The 20,757-nt window shown below is 36.5% G+C and overlaps 1 protein-coding gene across 1 annotated transcript in view; it reads right to left on the bottom strand.

Annotated features, from left to right (window-relative positions):
• Positions 1-10,915: 10,915 nt before the first annotated feature.
• The window catches only part of SPAG6 (sperm associated antigen 6), a 151,462-nt gene continuing 141,620 nt past the window's right edge, over positions 10,916-20,757 (bottom strand). Inside the window, exon 11 of the mRNA XM_006887060.1 lies at positions 10,916-10,985. Coding sequence (XP_006887122.1) covers positions 10,916-10,985 — 70 coding nt within the window. The remainder of the gene's footprint in view (positions 10,986-20,757) is intronic.

The following is a 20,757-nucleotide window of genomic DNA, read 5'->3' as shown; positions in this document are numbered from 1 at the left end:
AGATAATGTGGATAAAAACTGAAAAACATAAAGCAAGCCAGGTTTACTGGTCCAATAGAGACTGGTGGAATCCCCTTTGGTCATCCTTAAGACCCAAAGGGCTCAACTTTTGGTCAAAAAATAGAAAGATGATCAGTAACATGAATTGTTATATGCCGTCGAGTCACCTGTGACTCATAGCAACCTTATGCACCAGAGCCCTAAACCCTACTCTATCCTGTGCCAACCTGTCTCTGGCACACCGACTACCACTACGTCAATCGCTGAATGTGATCATCTCATCGAGGGTCTTCCTCTTGTGCAGTCCCTCCACTCTCCTAAATATGTCCTTCCCTCATTGCCACATGCCCAAAGTATGTCAGACGAAGCCTCAAAGTGATATATGATTGAGTATTATGGTTAGCACAGGAATCCAGAATTAAGGTTGCATGGAGAAGTGTACTTGGGGTGGGGGTGGGGGGAAGGGACGTGGGAATTGTATACTAATGAAGGAATTTTTTTCCCTCTCTCTTCAGAGGGGGAAGCGAGCTGGTGGGGAGGGGTGGGCAGGGAGAAAATTGCGGCAATGAATGAATGGAAATCCAAAACCTCTGTAAAAAAATAAAATTGAAAAAACAAACAAAAAATTCTTGCCTACAAGGAGCAGCCCAGTTCCACCCTCTCCAAGATGAACCTGTTTGATCTCCTAGCAGTCCATGGTATATTCAACTCTTTTCCAGCACCATAGCTCAAAAGCATCAATTCTCTTTCTATCATCCCTAGTCACTGACTAAAGCTCTTTGCACATCTTTGTCATCCTGAGCTGCCCTTTGAGATTTTCTGTTCAGCTCTATGCACAACTAGAGCCAAAGCAGAGGAAACAAAAGATATCTACCAACTTCTGCAGTCAGAAATCGATTGAACATGCAATCAAGATGCACTGCTAATAGGTGACTGAAATGCAAAAGTTGGGAACAGGGAAGAAGGATCAATAGCTGGAAAACACGGACTTGATGACAGAAATGCAGCTGGAGACAAAATGGTAAAATTCTGTATATTTAATGATTTATTCATTGCAAATACCTTTTACAAGAATCCCAAACACAGGCTATACACATGGATTTCACTTGATAGTATGCATAGGAATGAAATAAATTACATCTGTAGAAAGATTCATTGGAGAAGTTCAATATCAGCTGTGAAAACCAGGCCAGGTGCTGACTGTGGAACAGATCACAAACTACCTATATGCAAGTTCAAGATGAATAAAATAAAACCAAACCCTCAGGAACCAAAATTTGACCTTAAGTCTTTCCCACTCGAATTTCAAAGCCATCTCAGGAACAGGTTTGAGGCCTTGAACACTAATGAACGAAGACCAGATAGGCTGTGGGAGGATATGAAGAATATTGGCTATAAAGAATACATTTGCTCAAAGATAAAGCCTTGAAGATAGGAAGGTGTAGACTAGAAGGATGAATGGAAACAAGAATTACAGGGGTGAAGCTGGAAAAGTACAGTTGCAGTGCGGGTATTATAATTAAGGTTATAAAAGAAAATGCATATGAATGGCTGAATAAAAACAAATTTTCTTGGTAGACTTTTGCTCAAGCCAGAATAAGAAGAAATTAATTCACTAAAAAAGAAAAGAAGAAGGACCTTAGTGACCTGCTTCAGAAAAAGCAGCCATGAAAACCTTATGGAGCATAATTCTATTGTAACATCCATAAAATTGCCATGACTTGAGGTTTCCACGTTCAAATCGACAGCCATTGATTTTAAAAAGGTAAGGGTTTCCCCTCTTCCTTTCTTGGGTGAGATATGAGACAGTGTCATAGCTAATGAGCTTAAGATTTTGCTCCCTGTGTTTAGGGCCTTCATTAGGCTAGCAGTTGAGGACGGGGATGGCTGCACAATTAACTAGAGGTCAAGTGTCACATATTTGATGATGTGGCTTTAAGTGTATGACGTTGATGGGTGTGGACGCATTTTTTTAAAAGAGTAACATTTCCCCCCTCCTCTGAATCATAGATAAGTCTATTATTTGCTTAAAATAACAGTCATTTCCCTTTTAAACTCAAGTGGGAGAATCTGTAAGCTAAACTGCTTACAGAAATCAGGAGCTTCTAGTTAGAGTTGCTAAGGCCAGGAAGAATAGCCCTGGTTATTCAAAGGTTATATACACCAAGTGTTTGGAACATTGACAAAAACCAAAAACCAAAAAACACCCAAAAACCCACTCACAAAAAGAAAACAAAAAGCCCAAACCCATTGTCAATTCTTATTCATAGCAGCCCGCCATTGGGTTTCCAATCTTTACAGGAGAGCCTTCCCATCTTCCTGCTGAGAAGCAGCTGGTGGATCAGAATCAATGACCTTCTAGTTAGCAGCTAACACTTAACAAACTATGCTGGGAAGCAGTTCTTGGAAAATTTGACATTCTGATTAGAGTTGATTCCAATTTGAACTACTTGCCTGTGTTCTCAAAAATTTTTTTTGGTTCAATTTAAGATTTTCATTCTAAGATCTGGCAAATTATTGACTCATTCTAGAACAAGAAATAAGTGTTATGGTTTAATTTAGGCCACATCTGTGGTGAGTACATAAAAGGTGTGGTTTTAAGACCGCAATAGCTGGAGGATGGGTACATAAGCATTTGGCCCTGAAAAAGTGTTGAGAACTATAGTGTCATCAGAGTTCACCATTTGTGTTTCTCATCTTCATTTGCTTCATGTAATAAGCTTACCCAACTAGAAACCGCTTCTATATTATTCTGATGGATTATTAGGAAAAGCCTACAAGTAGTACATTCTTGGAAATCGAAAGCCACTGTGGGTACAATGGATTTCAAGTCTGCAATAGCTGATAATGCATCATCTCCCTTCTCCAACACCCATTTCAGGATTCCCTTGGTCTTGGCTGGCACCCATGTTGATCTAGGTGGACTGCCTGATGGAAGGACCCAGAACCCTGGACTTCTCAGACTGTGATTCTGTTTTTGTCTTTTTACTGTTAAAACTGGGCATTGATGCACTAAGAGATACCCTAGTGAATCATCGTGACAAACATTTCTTCCCTGCCTGCATTCTGGAACTGCAGCCTAACTTTGCCTGAAGATCAGGACCAATGACTTCTCCTATTATAACCAACTTATTGCCATCGAATTAATCCCAACTCATGATGACCTTCCATTAGGCTTCTGAGGCTACCTAAGTCTTTACAAGATGACACTGTTCATTTTTCTCCCACAGTGTCTGATGGATTTGAACCTCCACTCTTTTGGGTAGCAGCCCATTATATTATATCCTAAGCCACCAGGAATCCTTATTCTGCTAGTATAGCATAGTGACTCCTTTTCAACTGTTATTGGGTTTGAGAAAACGAAAATGACTGAGTGGCAGCTGTAGCTTAAAGTTCAACTGGACCAGTACTGAGTCCACTGATATTAGTATGACTTCTCTGGGACTTCTTGACTACAGAACCTAAAGGTTCAGAAAGCACAACTACTCAAATGACATAACTATAAATTATAGTAATCAGGATTATTATGCATGATACCTGTGCCATTGGAAACAGTATTCTATTTGCAATGATGCACCATAGGAATTGACTTAAGAGAAGTAACTCAACCTCATATCATAGGATATTATAGAGACCTTTTAATTATGTCAGTGACTTCATGGTGTTTAGTATGTACTAGAATAAATCCATCAGATGATGACCATATGCCTCATTTCCTTTGCCGAAAAGTTAATCTCTTTGTCCAAGGTAAATTGAGTGGGATCCTGCATCAGTAGATCAAACATTTGTCAATCCTTAGATAGTAGTATTAGCTGAGTACCTCTCTTAGTGGATAATCAAGACAAAATCATAGCAAAATAGTGCAATCTCGATCAATATTAATTCCTGCATATACTTGTATATACAGGAGCCTTGTATATACTATATTGGGCTGCTAATGGAAAGGTTGGTGGTGTGAATCTACAAATTGCTCCATGGAAGAAAGATAGGAAATTTTCCTCTTGTAGGTTTACAGCCAAGTGGATCTGATTGCAGTGGGTATTTGAGCTTTGGTTCTAGGGTAGAAGAGGTCCACACTGGAGTCAGTTTGCCAGCAAGTGTGATGTTGGTCTCCTTGAGGGATGATTCTCTCAGGAATTCAGCACTGCTCTCCACTTACTGCTAAGGCATTGATCATTCTGCAACAGCAGTAGTTAGGTCCCATCCACTATCACTGAGTTAACTGTGACTCAGGTACCACACAGCGAAGAGTAGAACTGCCCTATCTAGTTACTAGGGCTATCAATAATCTATCTCCTGCAGAGCAACTGGTGGATTCAAATCACCAACTTTTCAGTTATCCGGCCAATGCTTACTCCACCATGCCATCAAGGTTCATGTAGCTAGATCAGCTATGGTGAACAGCATTTCTTATTGACTCTGTGCATAGCTACCATCCCTGCCACCATAATTACTACATGCACATCATGCTAGCCCTAGAGCAGTCAAAGACCATGGTTGGCTGATAACCACTGCCTGAGTAATTTTGTCTACAGAGTTAATGTATTTCCTGTTGGGGATATTCTTTAATATGCAACATGCAACACAAAGTTTTTCTATCTTTGTATTCACACCTTGTTCCTATCTTCCAATATTGAAAAGTTGTCTGGAGCAGCCAGATTCTACAGAGGTTTGTTTGCAGGTTCTGGTGAGACTTGGGTATGGAATGTTTACTCATCATTGTGTGTGAGCTGATTGGATTTGGCCTCCTATTTACAAAGGCACTTGGGCCCTCAGGCCTGGTTTTAATTGTTTTTGGTCAAACATTCTTCTAAGTGGTATAGCACTGGTCTGTTCATTTGCTGTACAGAGGTAACTAGTGGTTGCTGTGATGCTAAACACTGTGACACTGATGTGTCAAATGGGATAATGGTTACCTATGGTGGACAGTGTTTGGTGGAGCTTCCTGATAAAACAAGCCTTAGAAGCAGGAATGGCATCCACATATGAAATAGCTTACCTCTGGAAACTCTATGAACTTGGAGAAACGATTAAAGTTATACAAGTGTTCAGGTCTTTCATTCACAGGGTCACTATGAGTCGTCTACAACTCAACAGTACTTAACAACAACAATGCATTACTTGGAATTCTCTTCAAAACCCAATTTGTGAATATGAAAATTATAGCAAATATTATTTATGGAGCATCTATGCCTATAGTTGCACAGGTAGTGTACAGTACAAGGGCAACTATGAGGGATTATGGTTGACTTCTTAATGTGATTTACATATTTATTAAGAAACATTTTCCAGTAGATGGCAGTAAAGTGTCTTGACATGACAAAATCAAAATAGAGTAATAATTTCTACCAGATGGAAATAAAGTGTCTTTAGGACTGATCCCTTCCCCCCTAGCTACACAATAATATCATACAGTTGAGTAGTGGCATTACTTACTTGATAGTCCTGGTGCTCACTCATTCCGTTTAATCTTTAGGCACCAGCAACAAGTTGTGATTAGCTTTTTCTATTTTATCTTTCTATTTATAGATTGAGGAAAATAAAGCTTTTAAGTGTGCAAGTTTTGAGAGTCTATCATGGATCTCTTTAACTCCATAGCCTTCACTTTTCCACATCACACTGTATGCTTCAGAAAACTTGGGCCTTGCAATGTGAAGAGACTTGACAGTCACAGAACTAGTCCAGTTGGAAGGAGCCAGATCTCAAGTCCTGACTCAGACCAGCCCATCACAGTGCTTGGTGGCACCAGGAATAGAAGTGAACAGGACATTTTGTATACATCTAAGAAAAATGTCATACTTCAGTTGGTGAAGTAAAAATGGAAAAAGGTTTTTTTTTTGTTTGACACTTTAAGCTTGTATGGTTTAAACTGTACTGCTATAGAACTTTTTAAAAGTGAGAATTTAATTTAATTTAATATAGGTCACAACAGTTGTCAAAAAGTTAGACTTCCTTAGATTAAAAAATACTTTGGTTACAATTTACCATCAGTAACATATTTGAAAAAGCACAAATTTAAACAAGATTGTGTTATTACATATTTTGTACAGATAAAAAAAATTAGACTTTAATGTATACATATATACACCAAACCACATTGTTAGAAAGCTTACAAATCACAGACAGCACTGTTTCAAATTTAGTCCAGCAAATAACCTAAATCATTACTAATAGGTGTCTGTCCATTGTTTTTTTAATTTTTTTGTCCATTTATGTTTTATATGACCTCTAAATCATCATTAAAGAGACCTTTATGTAATTATCTAAACTCATTGAAATAAAAAAATATCCCACCATCTTTCATAAAATGAGAATACTGTTACCTTTTGGATTTTTAATTTTAAAGTAGCATATGCACAGTATGAATATGGATTTCCAAAATGTTTTATAGCTGTACAAATACTTAGAAGTATTTGAAATTGTGTTAATTCCCCCCCCCCGCCCCCCCCGGCATGTACTTTCTTAACTGTAAGGTTTAGAGTGGTGTTTCTGCAATTTTTTTTCATCCTTTCATAGACAGTCTAAATTTTTTAAATGATTTTTATAAAAACAATAAAATATACCATACTGTAAAGCTCTATCACTAAATACACACCTTATTTTATAGCCTACCAAGACTTAGAAAAAACAACAGCCTAAAAATTTTTAAAAAATTAAAAAAAAACCACAAAAACACCAACAGTATAAGAATTCATATTACTAGAATACTAACTGCATAGATAAATAGAATTGTTTTTAAAGTCCAAAATCTTTTAACCAACTGGTAAATGTAATAATTACAGTTAAGATTGCTGTTCAATGCTTTTATTCTCTACAAGGAGCAGAACAGCTATAAATCAACAGTTTCTAAATATAAGCAATGATTTTTGTGGCAAAAGAAGTTACAGTTCATAAGCTTTGATATTTGCTAACACCCACCTTAATCAAAGAGTTGGCTGTTTGAGAACACAACAGAAAAATTTTAATTCTTCCAAGGTTAGATTCTACACTTGACATCCCAGATAGGTGATGGCCTCACCCAAGAATTTAAGGTCAGGGTTTATGTTAAGCAGGACTTCAAATTGAATTTAAAACAATCAAATCTATAATCCTTTCTTTAAGCAAGGAGCTTGAGAGGGAAAGGTTAGAAAAATAGGTCAACATCCTGTATATATGACATTGGCATTTGTTTTTCCAATCTAAGTTAAATATGCCTGTTTCATGTTTCATACTTTGTGCCTATTCTGCACCCTGTGTCTGGGCAAATGTGTTTATATTAGAAAACTCCATGAGGGCAGGCAATGTGTCTTGTCTTTATCCTAAATCATCTGGTTTAAACTCCACTTATCTAAGAAGAGGAGACCTGGGAGGTGTTGAAGAATTAGTAAAAAAAAAATGTTCATTTTGTTATTAAAGTAGCAATTATATCAGAGAACTGTGTCAGATCAGTACAGCGACACTTAGAGACCTTACATAATTGTTAATTGTTTATTATAAGCATAAGGTGCGCCTGATCCAGGCCATGGTCTTCACAATTATGTGCTATGCATCAGAAAACTGGACAATGACTAGGGATGATAGAAGGAGAATGCAGTGACTCTTCTGTCACTTTCAATGTCCAACTTTCAGGTGTATAAGAAGCAACTGAAAATGCCACGGCTTGGAGCAGGTATACTTTTGTCCTTAAACGGTTATCTTTGCTCTTTAGCACTCTGGAGAGATCCCGGACAGATTTTCCCAATGTAACATGTCTTTTGATTTCTTGATTGCTACACCATGGGTGTGATTGTTGATCCCAGTAAAATAAGATTCTTGACTTCAATTTTTTCATTGTCTATCATAATGTTATCTTTTGGTCCAGTGGACTTTTGTTTTCTTATGTTGAAATGCAATCCATACTAAAGGTTTTAGTCTTAGATCTTCTTCACTAAGTGCTTCAAATCTTCCATTCCTGATGCCATATTCTTATTTATATTGTACAACTTCTTGAATTATTTGCTCATTATAAAGACTAAATGGGTATGGAAAAAGGATGCCAACACTGATGCATACCTCTCTTGGTTCTCTTGTTCTGTTCAGACCACTGCTTCTTGGTCTATATATAGGTTTCACATAAGCAGTTCTGGGATTCTCATTCTTCTCAATGTTCACCTTAATTTGCTATGATACACAGTTAAATGTCTTTGCATCATCAATAAAACACAAATAAACATTTCTCTGGTATTTTCTGCTTTCTGCTGAGATCCATTTGACATTAGGAATGATATTTCTTGTCTCACAGCCTTTTCTTAATCCAATATGAGTGTCTTACAGTTCCCTGTAGATACACTGTTCAACTGTTGGAACAATCTTCAGCAAAATTTTACTTGCTTTTGATATGAATAGTATTGTTTGATAATCCCCACAATCTGCTGAATCTCCCTTTTTTTAATTTAGAGAATATTAGTTTCTGTAATCAAACCCATGTAGATAAGACCTTACATATGTAATACAGTGCATTACCCCTGTACAAATGGGGGAAAAAGATTAAGTTTAACACTTCTAGATCAATATGGCTGTTAATTTCTGTACAGTGCCAATTCAACACGGTACAACTGGGATACTTTTATCCAAAGTTGACAGCATAGCTAGTTTCCAAAAATTCAAATCATATATATGTGTGTGTGTGTGTATACACACACACACACACACACATATATATAAAGACCAATAGTGGTGTGTTATGCATCAACAACAACAGCTTTTCCAGATTCGGCAGTCATTGGAACAAAAATAACAGAGACATCCACCACACTCCATTAAAAAAAAAAAATCTCAGAAAACAGCAAAGTTCTGTTACTGTTGTGGTAGTACCTGGCACCTTTTTTTTTAAGCTTCTCAATCATCATCTGGAAAGAAAACACTCTAGAATAACATCATTTAAAAAAAAACAACAAGCTTTCTACGAAGATGGCGCCGAAAGCGAAGAAGGAAGCCCTTGCCCCTCCCAAAACTGAAGCCAAAGCAAAGGCATTGAAGGCCAAGAAGGCAGTCCTGAAGGGCGTCCACAGCCAAAAAAAAAAAAGAAGATCCGCACGTCACCCACGTTCCGGCGGCCTAAGACGCTGAGACTCCGACGGCAGCCCAAATACCCCCGGAAGAGAGCTCCCAGGAGAAACAAGCTTGACCACTATGTCATCATCAAATTTCCCCTGATCACTGAGTCAGCTATGAAGAAGATAGAAGATAACAACACACTTGTGTTCATTGTGGATGTCAAGGCCAATAAGCACCAAATTAAACAAGCTGTAAAGAAGCTCTATGACATTGATGTGGCTAAGGTCAACAGTTTGATTAGGCCTGATGGAGAGAAGAAGGCCTATGTTCGACTTGCTCCTGATTATGATGCTTTGGATGTTGCCAACAAAATTGGGATCATCTAAACTGAGTCCAGCGGGCTAATTCTAAATGTAATACATTTTTCTCACCAAAAAAAAAAAACCCCAACAAACCAGCTCTGATATATAGCAGGATCACTATTACATATCATGAAGCATGTACAAGATATTTTATATTCACAGAGGTATGACCTGAATCCACCAGCAGTTACTTAGGAGAAAGATGGGCTGTAATGTAATTTATAGCTTTGGAAACCAAATAAAGTTTCAGGTATGAGTTGGTTCTGGGTGAACTGTAATGAGTAAATGAGTAAGTTAGGCAATTATAATGTCAAAAAAGAATACAGACAAAACTAAAACAAAAAATTGATGGGCCTTTTTTGAGATAAAATAAAAAAGGTACATTCATTAAAACACACACACACACACACACACAACTGAAAATAGGGCCAAACTCAAAATACCATGGCTGAGGGGCTATCCAAGTCACACAATCACCTGACTTCCACTAGGAGAAATCACTATAAGTAATGTCTCTTTAGATCAAAAGACAAATACAATACCAACCATCAAACCAAGATTCCCAAGTCTATCATAAATTCTCCAATGTAAAAAATATAGTAGGAAGGAGACAGGAAACAAACAATTCTTGTGCTATTTTTATTTAAAAATTTATTAACATTCTCCCCCACCTTGGTACTGCTTCCTAAGTAAACATGCATATAAAGTCTGAGTCTGATGGTATGCTTTTAAAATAATGCCCTAAATTTCTGTGAATGTGATTTTTTTAATCTGGAGAAAGTTAATACTGAGAATTATTTTACATGACTGCTTCCTTGATACTTGGGAACAAAGCTAGGTGAGAAACTTTTCCATGGAAATGGAAATGGTGTATGCAGTAGCTAATGCTTAACACTGTCTTCTACCATTTTTAGCCACCTAAACAATAAAGAACAAGAAGGGAAAGAGGGAAAGTGCAGAGGAAATTTGTGGTAAGAGTAGGGTTTTCATAAATTCTTAGGAAAACTAAACAAGTCTCAACAAATTCTACGGGTGAGGTTAATACATTTATGTAACCAGCACTAGAACCTATTTCATGTGCTCTGTATCACAGCTGTTCGTTTCCTCTTTCAACGTCTTCACCTCTATCTGTGGAATTTACAATGACAGCTTTGCTATGCATATAAAGAATCAGCCATAATAAAAGAGGATTCTTTTGAACACCCTCTCTCTTATATATCTCATCATGGGTGAGGTATGCATGTGTGTGTCTATTCATGTTTGCCAGTGTATGTATGTGGCTTCTTTACCATAATAGAACAATAATAAATGTCTTGAAAATTTCAGTGTTGTTTAAAATCCAGTTTTAGAGCAAATGGCCATGTATAATTCCTCATTTAAAAATCTACTAATTTTTAAAGTACTATATGAATTTAGAAAGTATTATCAAAATGCACTTCACATTGAATAAAAACTCTAGACTGTTATATAGATTTTTGATAATAATAACTATTAATAAATGTTCTGCTGCAATTCTGAATATGAAAGCATAACTGTACTTAGTTAATAACTGGTTGATAGCTGTCAATCTTCTCCAGAAGTGTATCTGAATATCCAGGGGAATAATACCTGAAAAAGAAATGTTCTCATTAGATGCTTGTGAAAAATCTGCACAGAAGACATAAGATATCCAACATAAAGTACACTGAAATAACGCTATGAATTAAACCTCATCTATATCCTAAATTATACTTCAAAAATGCTTGATGCATAAAGTGCAAATATTATAACTAAATAATGCCAGCTCATACTACTATGGGAAATCTTTTAAGTAATATAAATATAAAAGAAAAAAAACCTTATTTTCAAAGCATAACACTTTAAACAAGTGATAATCTTATTATATAGACTTTTATTATACTAAGTATCTAATGCTGCTTTAAGCATCCTAAATGATAGATCTTTTCTTCATAAGCCAGACAACAAAGCCTATCATTATTGTTAGCTTTTATTCTCACTGTATTTTTTTAATATGATCAACCATAAAAACAGAAATATCTGGAAGCAAAATTCACATGAAAAGTTAGTTAATAAATGATTTCTAAAACTACAGAAATATTTGAAATTAATTATCTTTTATACATCTACAGAACTATACATTTATAAATTTTACATTTTATAAAATATTTAGTATAAAACAATTCATTATCTTGGTTAATGAATGGTGGGACTGCCTGCTATGGCATAAAAAACTTACACATATATAAGCCACATGAAATTTACAGATGTTATATAACAAATGCCTCAAAAATCTAGGTAAGTTCCCTGGAAATTTCCCACAATATTAAAAATACTTACTTTTCCCTTGAGTATTTTATCCATAAAAACTTAATGGAGATTGCTTATGAGGAGACAAGACTGAGGTGTCCCTGGGGTTACAGTTCCCTCCAACTGGGGATCATTGCCTTCTCAGCTACAGGACCATTCCAGGGGCCAAACAGGACAAGAGACTTTAGTATACAAAACTTCAAGCAGAGGAAAGAATTTTCTTAGCTCTCTGTGACAGAGGGCTGACTTGAGAGCCTCTGCAAACAAGCTACCAGAGCTGGTGGTCCTGATCTCCCACCACACCAGAGACAATGGAAGACATTAAGCTGTAGGAGAAAAGATGAGGGAGGTGAGCCTCTGTGCTGAAAGTGAGCACTCTCCATTGCTTATGAGGAGACATTACTGGTACCTCCATCTAGGGGTCCTTGTCTCCATGGCAGCAGGACAATACGAGGGGCCAAACAGGACAAGTATTCAGAACTTCAAGCAGAGGAAAACATTTTTGTAGCTCTCTGAGACACAGAGAAAGAGACAGACAGACAGAGAGATCGCTGACTTGAGACCACCTGCATGCAAGCTCCTTGAACTGGCAGCCCTGATCTCTAATCTCATGCCACTCCTGAGACAAAGAGATTAAGCTCCAGGCGAAAAGGTGCATGAGAAAATGATTGAGTAGAGTACCTGGTCTCATACCACTCAGCCACTTCATACACGAAGGAGGCCTATAGCGTTGGTGTCAGGGGACTACATCAAGGTAAGATTAATACAGGGCATCAGTGCAGAACACAGAGAATCTCATTAAGGACTTTAGGAAAGGCAAATTTTCCCAGAAAGAACTTACAATAGAGTGAGTAGCTTACCCCATAGACTGAACATTTTAACTTGGCAACTAATTAGTATCCTTATAAAGACAAGAACCACCAACAACTTTCACAGACACAATAGAAGCAACCTACCACTTATCAAGAAAAACTTCACATAATATCAAGGAAGCAGCAGGCAAGGTCAAACACAGAAAAACACCCCAAAATTAAGCTTTCTCCAAAAAAAGCAGAGACTATTACAGACCTTATGAATGGGAGAGTCAAGAAGGTAGATGATGTATGTTGCTATGGAGACATTGAAACAGCTACGAATGAAAGTACAAATGATCAAAGGAACAATGGAAGCCACAAATAAAGGGAACAACCTAAAGGTAGAGAATGAGGAAAAAAGTATTGATGAAGATTTATTTGAACAGATAAGGAAGAAAGTACAAATGATTGAAGAAAACATGGAAACCAGTAAGAAAGCAAATGCTCCAAATCATGGAGCCAGAAGAAATACATTTTCTTCAATGAGATAGAAAAGGCATTCTCCAATTTTTTTGGAATGGAAAGAGGGCCCGGGTGAGCAAAGCACTCCTTAAAAAGAGAAACAAGGTTTTGAAGGACAACTATAATTTTATTATTTAATTTTAGTTAAGCAATTTTAGTACTTTTGCATAGAGGAAGAGAATATATACTGCTACTTCAAAGTTTTTGTGTCAAATAAGAAATAACATGAATGAAATTCTCTCCTGGAAAAAAAGAGAGAGAGAGAGAGAAACAAGATAGGAGGCATTTTACTCCCTGATTTCAAATCCTATTACACTGCCGTGGCAGTCAAGACAGCGTGGTACTGGTACAATGACAAACACATAGATCAATGGAATAGAACTGAGAATCCAGAAATCAGCCCATCTATCTATGGTCAACTGATTTTTGACAGGGAGATGAAATCAGTTAAATGGGGAAACGACAGCCTTTCTAACAAATGGTATTGGCAAAATTGGAAAACTATCTGTAGAAAACTCAAGAAAGATCCATACCTCACTTCATACACAAAAACCAAGTCAAAGTTGATCAAAGACATAGGACTAAAACCAAGGACTATAAACTTCTTTAGAGAAAAGCTTGGAAGAACTCTAGAAGCCTTAATCCACAATATAAAGTCTTCCAAGCATCCTGAAAAACCTACAATCCAGAGAGGATAAAATCGATGAATGGGATCTTCTAAGATTAAAATCCCTATGCACATCCAAAAACTTTTCCAACATGGTAAAAAGGGAAACCATAGACTGGAAAAAATATCTGGTAATGACAAGTCTGAGAAGGGACTTACATCTAGAATTTATAAAATAGTCAAGCACCAAAACAAGATAAAGGTAAATAACTCAACTGAAAAATGGGCACAGGATATGAACAGACATTTCACCAAAGAAGATGTTCAGACGGCAAACACACACATGAAAAAATGTTCAAAATCCATAGCTCTAAGAGAAATGCAAATCAAAACAACTATGAGTTGTCATCTCACCCCAGTAACAATAGCAAAATTTAACAGAACAGCAAGCAACAAATGCTGGTGAGGTTGTGGAGAAACTGGAACCCTTATTCAATGTTGGTGGGAGTGTAAAATGGTGCAACCATTATGGAAGGCAGTATGTCACTTTCTCAAAAAGTTGGAAACAGAAATACCATTTGACCCAGCAATTCCATTACTGGGAATATAACCTAAAGAAACTGGAACTGACATCCAAGCAGATATATGCACACCCATGTTTATTTTGGCTTTGTTCACAATAGTAATGATTTGGAAACAACCCAAGTACCCATCAACAAATGAATGGATAGAGAAGGAGTGGATTATTCATGGAATACTATGCTGTATGGAAAAACAAGGAACCCACAGAATATTATACAAACTGGGTAACCCTGAAGGATATTATACTGAGTGAAATATCCCTGTCACAAAAGGACAAATACTGCATAGTGCCACTGTTCAAAAGTGGGACTGACACTGAGGTTGGGGGAAAACTAAGAGGGGATAAATAAAATATATTGCATTGAAATAAATGAGGGAGAGAACTATTTAGGTGGAATATATGATTAGGTATTATTGTCATGACAAGAGTCCAGAATGAAAGCTGCATAGTGGAGTAGACTGAGGGTTGGGGGGGACTGTAAAACAATGAAAGATTTTTTTTTAACTTTTGAAAGAGAAAAGTGAACTGGGGGGAGGGTGGGCAGGGACGAGCATGTGCAACAATGAATGAATCGAAATCCAAGGTCTCTGTAAACTTTAATTAAAATTAAAAAAAAGAAATATGTTGATGAGAACATGCACAAATATGGAAGAAAATGCAAAAAATTGGAAGAATTGAAAACATAGATAAAAACTATAAGAACTTAAAAAATCTTCACAAGATGGAGAGGGTACTGCCAACAAAGTACTAGAAATAACAGAAAGGCATGAAAATGCAATCCAGAATATTAAGACAGAAATGGCAGAAGTGTCCAACATGCTTGAAGGACAAAAAAGATGAACAGAAGAGATGAGGCATAAAGTCAGTGACCTTGAAGGCAAGAATCACAATAGAAACAGAAGAAAAATCAGAAATGAGACATTAAAAAAATGAAGGAAACATTAGAATCATGTGGAATATCAAAAGGAATAACATACGTGTGATTAGAATTCCAGAATATAAGAGGGGTAGGGAAATCACTGAGAAAATTGTGGAAGAGGGACTAGAAGAAAACTTCTCAAGTATTACGAAGTACAGGAAAATCCACATTCACAAAGCTCAGTGAACACCAATAGACTAGACCCAAAAAGGAAAACATAAAGACATAGTCAAGTTCTCCAAAGCAAAAGAGAATACTGAAAGCAGCACGAGAAAAACAAAGAATCACCTGCAAAGGAAGAGCAATTAGATTAAGTTTTGACTTTTTTCAGCACAAATCATGTGAACAAGATGATAATGGGATAGCATATACAGAAAGTTGAAAGAAATCCAACCAAGGATCCTGTACTCAGAAAAGCTCTCCATCAAATATGAAAGAGAAATAATATCCTTTGCAGAAAAGAAAGAACTTAAGAAATTTGTGAAAACAAGACTAAATCTACAAGAATTTTTAAGGGAGGTCCTTCACCTAGAGACACCAAAGGAAAGTGGACGGACCATAGTAACAAGAAACAACAGAAAAGGTAGCACAGCAAAATGGTAATGATAAAACCTGGCCTGGACTAAATGAACCAATCAAAAGAAAACTAGTAGTAACAGGAAAAAAAAACAAAGCTCATCAATATGTTGTCTACACGAGATACATCTAATAAATGAAGAGAAAAATAAGACTCAAAATCAAAGGTTGCAGAAGGATGAGGATGTGTGGGGGTGGTGGGTCTTACTCATGGGGTTGTACAGTTTGATGGGTGAGGGGGTGAAGGAATTTGAAAGAATTTGTTCTTGAAAATAATGTATTTGAGTTTTGTAAATAAAATAGGAAAAATTTAAAAAAAAATAATAAAAGGCTGGAAAAAATATACCAAGCAAATGACATCCACAAAAAAGCAGGAGTGGCAATACCAATTTCTGATAAAATAGACTTCAGATTAAAAATCAACATAAAAGATAAGGAAGAGCACTATATAATAATTAAAGGCACAGTGGATCAAGAAAACATTAGTCAAATCTATGCACCAAATGATAGACCTGCTAAATACATAAAACAATTGTTAATAGAATTGAAGAAACAGACAGCACTACAATAGGGATAGGAGACTTTAACACACGACTATTACCAAAGAATAGGTTAACTAAAAAAATCTTAACCAAGATGCAGAAGACCTAAACTATGCAGTTAGCCAACTCTGCTTTGTGGATGGATTCCAAGCACTGCACCCAACTAAAATGCAAATCAATTTCTTCTCCAGAAATGATCACATGTTAGGGCACAAAGCAAGCTTCACAAATTCAAAAACACTGAAACAATACAAAGCATCTTCTCAGACCACAATGCCATTACACTAGAAATTAAGAAAGCAACCAATGTGGATGTTAAATAATACTCTACTAGAACACAATTGGGATAGAGAAGAAATAAAGAATGGCATTTAAAAAATTCCTCGAAACAAATGATAATGAAAATGTACCAAACCCTGTGGGATGCAGCTAAGCAGTCCTCTGGAGGCAGGACAGTTTATAGTAACAGGTAAACACATAAAAAACAAAGAAAGAAGCACAATTAATGATCTAACTCAACACCTTCATCAAACAGAAAAACTATCCCAACAACCTCTAGAAGAAAGGAAATCACAAGAACAAGAGCTGAAATCAACGAGATAGAAAACAGAAACAACTGAAACCATCAATAAGATGAGAAGCTGGTTTTTAGAAAGGGTCAATAAAATTGACAAACAACTGCCAAACTTGACAAAATTTAAAAAAAGACAAATAACTTGATTAAGAAATGATAGAGGTGACATCACAACAGAACCAGAAGAAATTAAATTTATAATATTGGAATATTATGAAAAGCTATACTCAGATAAATTTGAAACTTACAGGAAATAGACAAATTCCTTAAAATGCATGTCCTAGCCAAACTGACAAGGTCTGATGTAGAATAGACCCATTACAAAAAAGAAATTGAGATCATAAAAAGACTCCTCCACAAAAAAATCCTGAACCAGACTGTTTCACAGTTGAATTCTACCAAACATCCAGAGATTTATCACCAATTCTACTTATTACAAAAATTAGAAAAAGAATGAACACTCCTAGAGACATTCTATGAAGCAAGCATAACAAAAATACTAAAACCAGACAAATATATTACCAAAGAAGAAAATTACAAAGTAATTACCTCTCATGAACATAAATCCTTAACAAAATCCTAGGCAAAATACCATCTCCAACAAGAGCCTCATAACGAAAGTTTATAGAATACTCCTTGGTCTCCACAAGAAGACTGATAACCCAAATTCAAAATGGGCAAAATACAGGGAAAGAATTTTCACAGAGAAAGATATTCAAATGGGAAACAGACACATGAAAAAATGCTGGCAATAAGCAAATCAAAACCATAATGAGATACTATCTCACTCCAGCAGCTATGGCAAAGTTTAACATGACAGCAAGTAATGAATGTTGGAGAGGATGTGGAGAGATAGGAACTCTTATACATTTTTGGTGGGACTATAAAATGGTACAACCACTCTGAAAGGATGTTTGGCGCTTCCTCAAAAATCTGAACATAGAAATTCCATATGAACCAGCTATTCCACTGCTTGGAATATACCTCAAGAAAATGAAAACCATTTTCAAACAGAGACTTGTATACCAATGTTCATAGCAGTGTTATTTACCATCACAAGAACATGGAAAAAGCCTAGGTGTCCAAGTGCAAACGAATAGACTGAGAAGTTGTGGTACATTCATATAATGGAATATTACGCATTATACAGGAGCAATGAATTTGCAAATTACTACCTAACTTGGAAGGGACTGGAGAGCATTATGTTGAATAAACTAACTCAGTCCCACAAGGACAAACACTGTATAGAACCATTACTGTAGAATGAGTATGAGGATCCAATGGCGTTGAGGGTTGAAGAAGAGAGATGAGGATGGGCAGGGGACAGGGGAGTGTTAATCAGAGGGTTGCACAATTTGATGAAGGATGTGTGAAGGAAATGGGAAGGATCTTATGTGAAAAACAATGTATTTGAACTTTGTAAAGAAATCAGTAGTATTTCTGTTGTTATGTTCCATCACGTCACGACCCTATGCACAAGAGCTCTAAACCTTGCTCTATCCCATGCCAATCTTATTTTCTCCAACACACCTATTCCCATAAAAAGGTTTTTTTAATGTAAATAAATAAATATTAAAAACAAAACCAAACCAGTTGAGCCAGTGGTATCCAAAAAGGCTTTGCTCCAGAATTACATCTTTTTAAAAATTATTTTTTGTGTGTGTACCGTCAAATCGGATCTGACTGGTACAGGAGGAGATTGTCCCTCCTTCTTCATCAGAACATCTGGGAACTGCTCACCTCTGGGATTGCAATGCATTATTCTAAGTGAATTACAAATACTGTATAAGACATTATAGAATGAGTACGAGGATTCAAGGCAGGAAGTGGGGAGCAGAGGGTGAGAATGGGCGGGGGGGAGGGGTGGCAGCTTAATCACAGGGTCACAAAATTTGATGGGTGGAGGGTGGGGTGGATAAAGGAAATGGGAAAGATCCGGTGTGAAAAAACAATGTATATGAACTTTGTAAGTAAACCATTATAAAGTTTAAAAAAGAAAAATATCAGGGGAATGGAGGTAATTGTGCAAAAATGAAAGAATATTTTAAAAAACCAAAAAAGGGAACTTTGAGGAATGGATTGAGAAGGGGTAAAAATGTTCAACAATGAATGAATGAAAATGTAACTTTTCTATAAACTTTTGCTAAAATCACAATGAAAATATTTTCTTAAAAAAACCCTTCCAATTGGGTGAAAAGAAAACCTACTGACTAGGAAAATACATTTGGTAATGACATCTCAGACAAGAGTCTTCTAACAAAAATTCATAGAATGCAATAGGGCTTCCACAAGAAAAGACTGACAATCCGATTACAAAACTGGTACAAGACATGGAAAGACTTTTCAAAGGGGAAGACATTCAAATGACCAATAGACCTATGAAGAAATTATCAAAATCACTGGCAATGAGAGATGAAAATCAAAACCACAGTAGCAGTGGTAAAGTTTAACAGGACAGCAAACAATAAATGGTGGAGAGGATGTGGAGAGACTGCAATTGTTAGATACTGGGACTGTAAAATGGTACAACCACTCTTGAAGGCAGCTTGGTGTTTCCTCAAAAAGATGAACACAGAAATTCCGTATGACCTAGCTATTCCACTGCTAGAAATATACCTCAAGGAAAACAGAATTGAGACACAAATGGAGATTTGTACACCTATATTTACAGCAGTGTAATTCACAATTGCAAGAAAATGGACACAGCTCAAATGTCCATCAACAAATGAACACATTGAGAAACTATAGTACATTCACACAATAGAATACTATGTCACACTAAGAAACAATGATTTTGAAAATACAATATAAAATGACAGAGGCTGGTGAGTATTGTGCTGAGTGAACTAAGCACAAATACCATATAAAACCATTATGTAAAAATAGAAGGATGACTAGGATGTGCAGAAGGAAAAATGGGATGAAGCAAGAAAGCTGAATATGAGGGGTGGAAAATCATGGGATTGCAGGGTTTGGTGGGAAGAGGGAAGGGGTGAAGGAATTATGAAAAGCCCAATGCGAACCTGAAAAGAAGGAGTAATATTGAACATATATTGATGATGATTCATTTTATAAAACACAATGCATCAGAATGATCATATGAGACACAATGTGATTTAAGAAATCTGTGAAATGTATTGTATATGAATGAAAAACAACAGATATGCATTTTGTATACAAACCAACATAAAAGAAAAATAAACTTCTAAAAAGAAACAATCCAAAAAAACCCCTAACAACTTAAGAGAGTTCTGGTTGCCTAGTGGCAAGAAGCTGCACTGCAATCCCTGAAGGAACATGGTTTGACTTCACAAGATGCTCCACTGGAGGAGGGGCAATCTCCTCCTGTGCCAGTAGGATCTGATTCTCGGTACACAACAAGGAAAATTAAAAAAAAAACCAACTTAATGGAAATGATGTGTTTTTCCTTTGTGATTCTTATCTTGCCTTATACTTGACTATATATATGTATATATACAAAATTTATATTTAACCACTTATTTCTTCCATAATTTGTCAAGTTTAAGTAGAAAAAAAGTATTTTCCCAGTAGTGTGCATACAAACAGTAATAATTAAGCACACATATACATACATTGTTGTTGTTATGTGCCATCGAGTCACCTGTGACTGACAGTGACCCTATGTAAAATAGCCCTAAACCCTGCTCTATCTTGTGCCAATCTTATTGTCTCCAACATACCTACCCCAATTACCCCAGTCAAAAAATCAATTCATCTCATTGAGGGTCTTACTCTCTTGCACTGTCCCTCCACCCTCCCAAGCATGACGTCCCTCTTTAAGGAGTGGTGCCGCCTTGCAACATGTCCAAAGTATGTCAGATGAAGCTTCAGAATTCTTGTCTCCAAGGGGCAGCCTGGTCTCATCCTCTCTAGGATGAACTTGTTTGTTCTCCTAGCAGTCCACAGTATATTCAATACTTTACTCCAGCACCACA

This window comes from Elephantulus edwardii, unplaced genomic scaffold (genome assembly GCF_000299155.1).
Source record: "Elephantulus edwardii isolate Elephantulus edwardi_28Jun2011 unplaced genomic scaffold, EleEdw1.0 scaffold00054, whole genome shotgun sequence".
NCBI classification, from domain to species: domain Eukaryota; kingdom Metazoa; phylum Chordata; class Mammalia; order Macroscelidea; family Macroscelididae; genus Elephantulus; species Elephantulus edwardii.
This window is presented reverse-complemented; position numbering and strand designations above follow the sequence as displayed.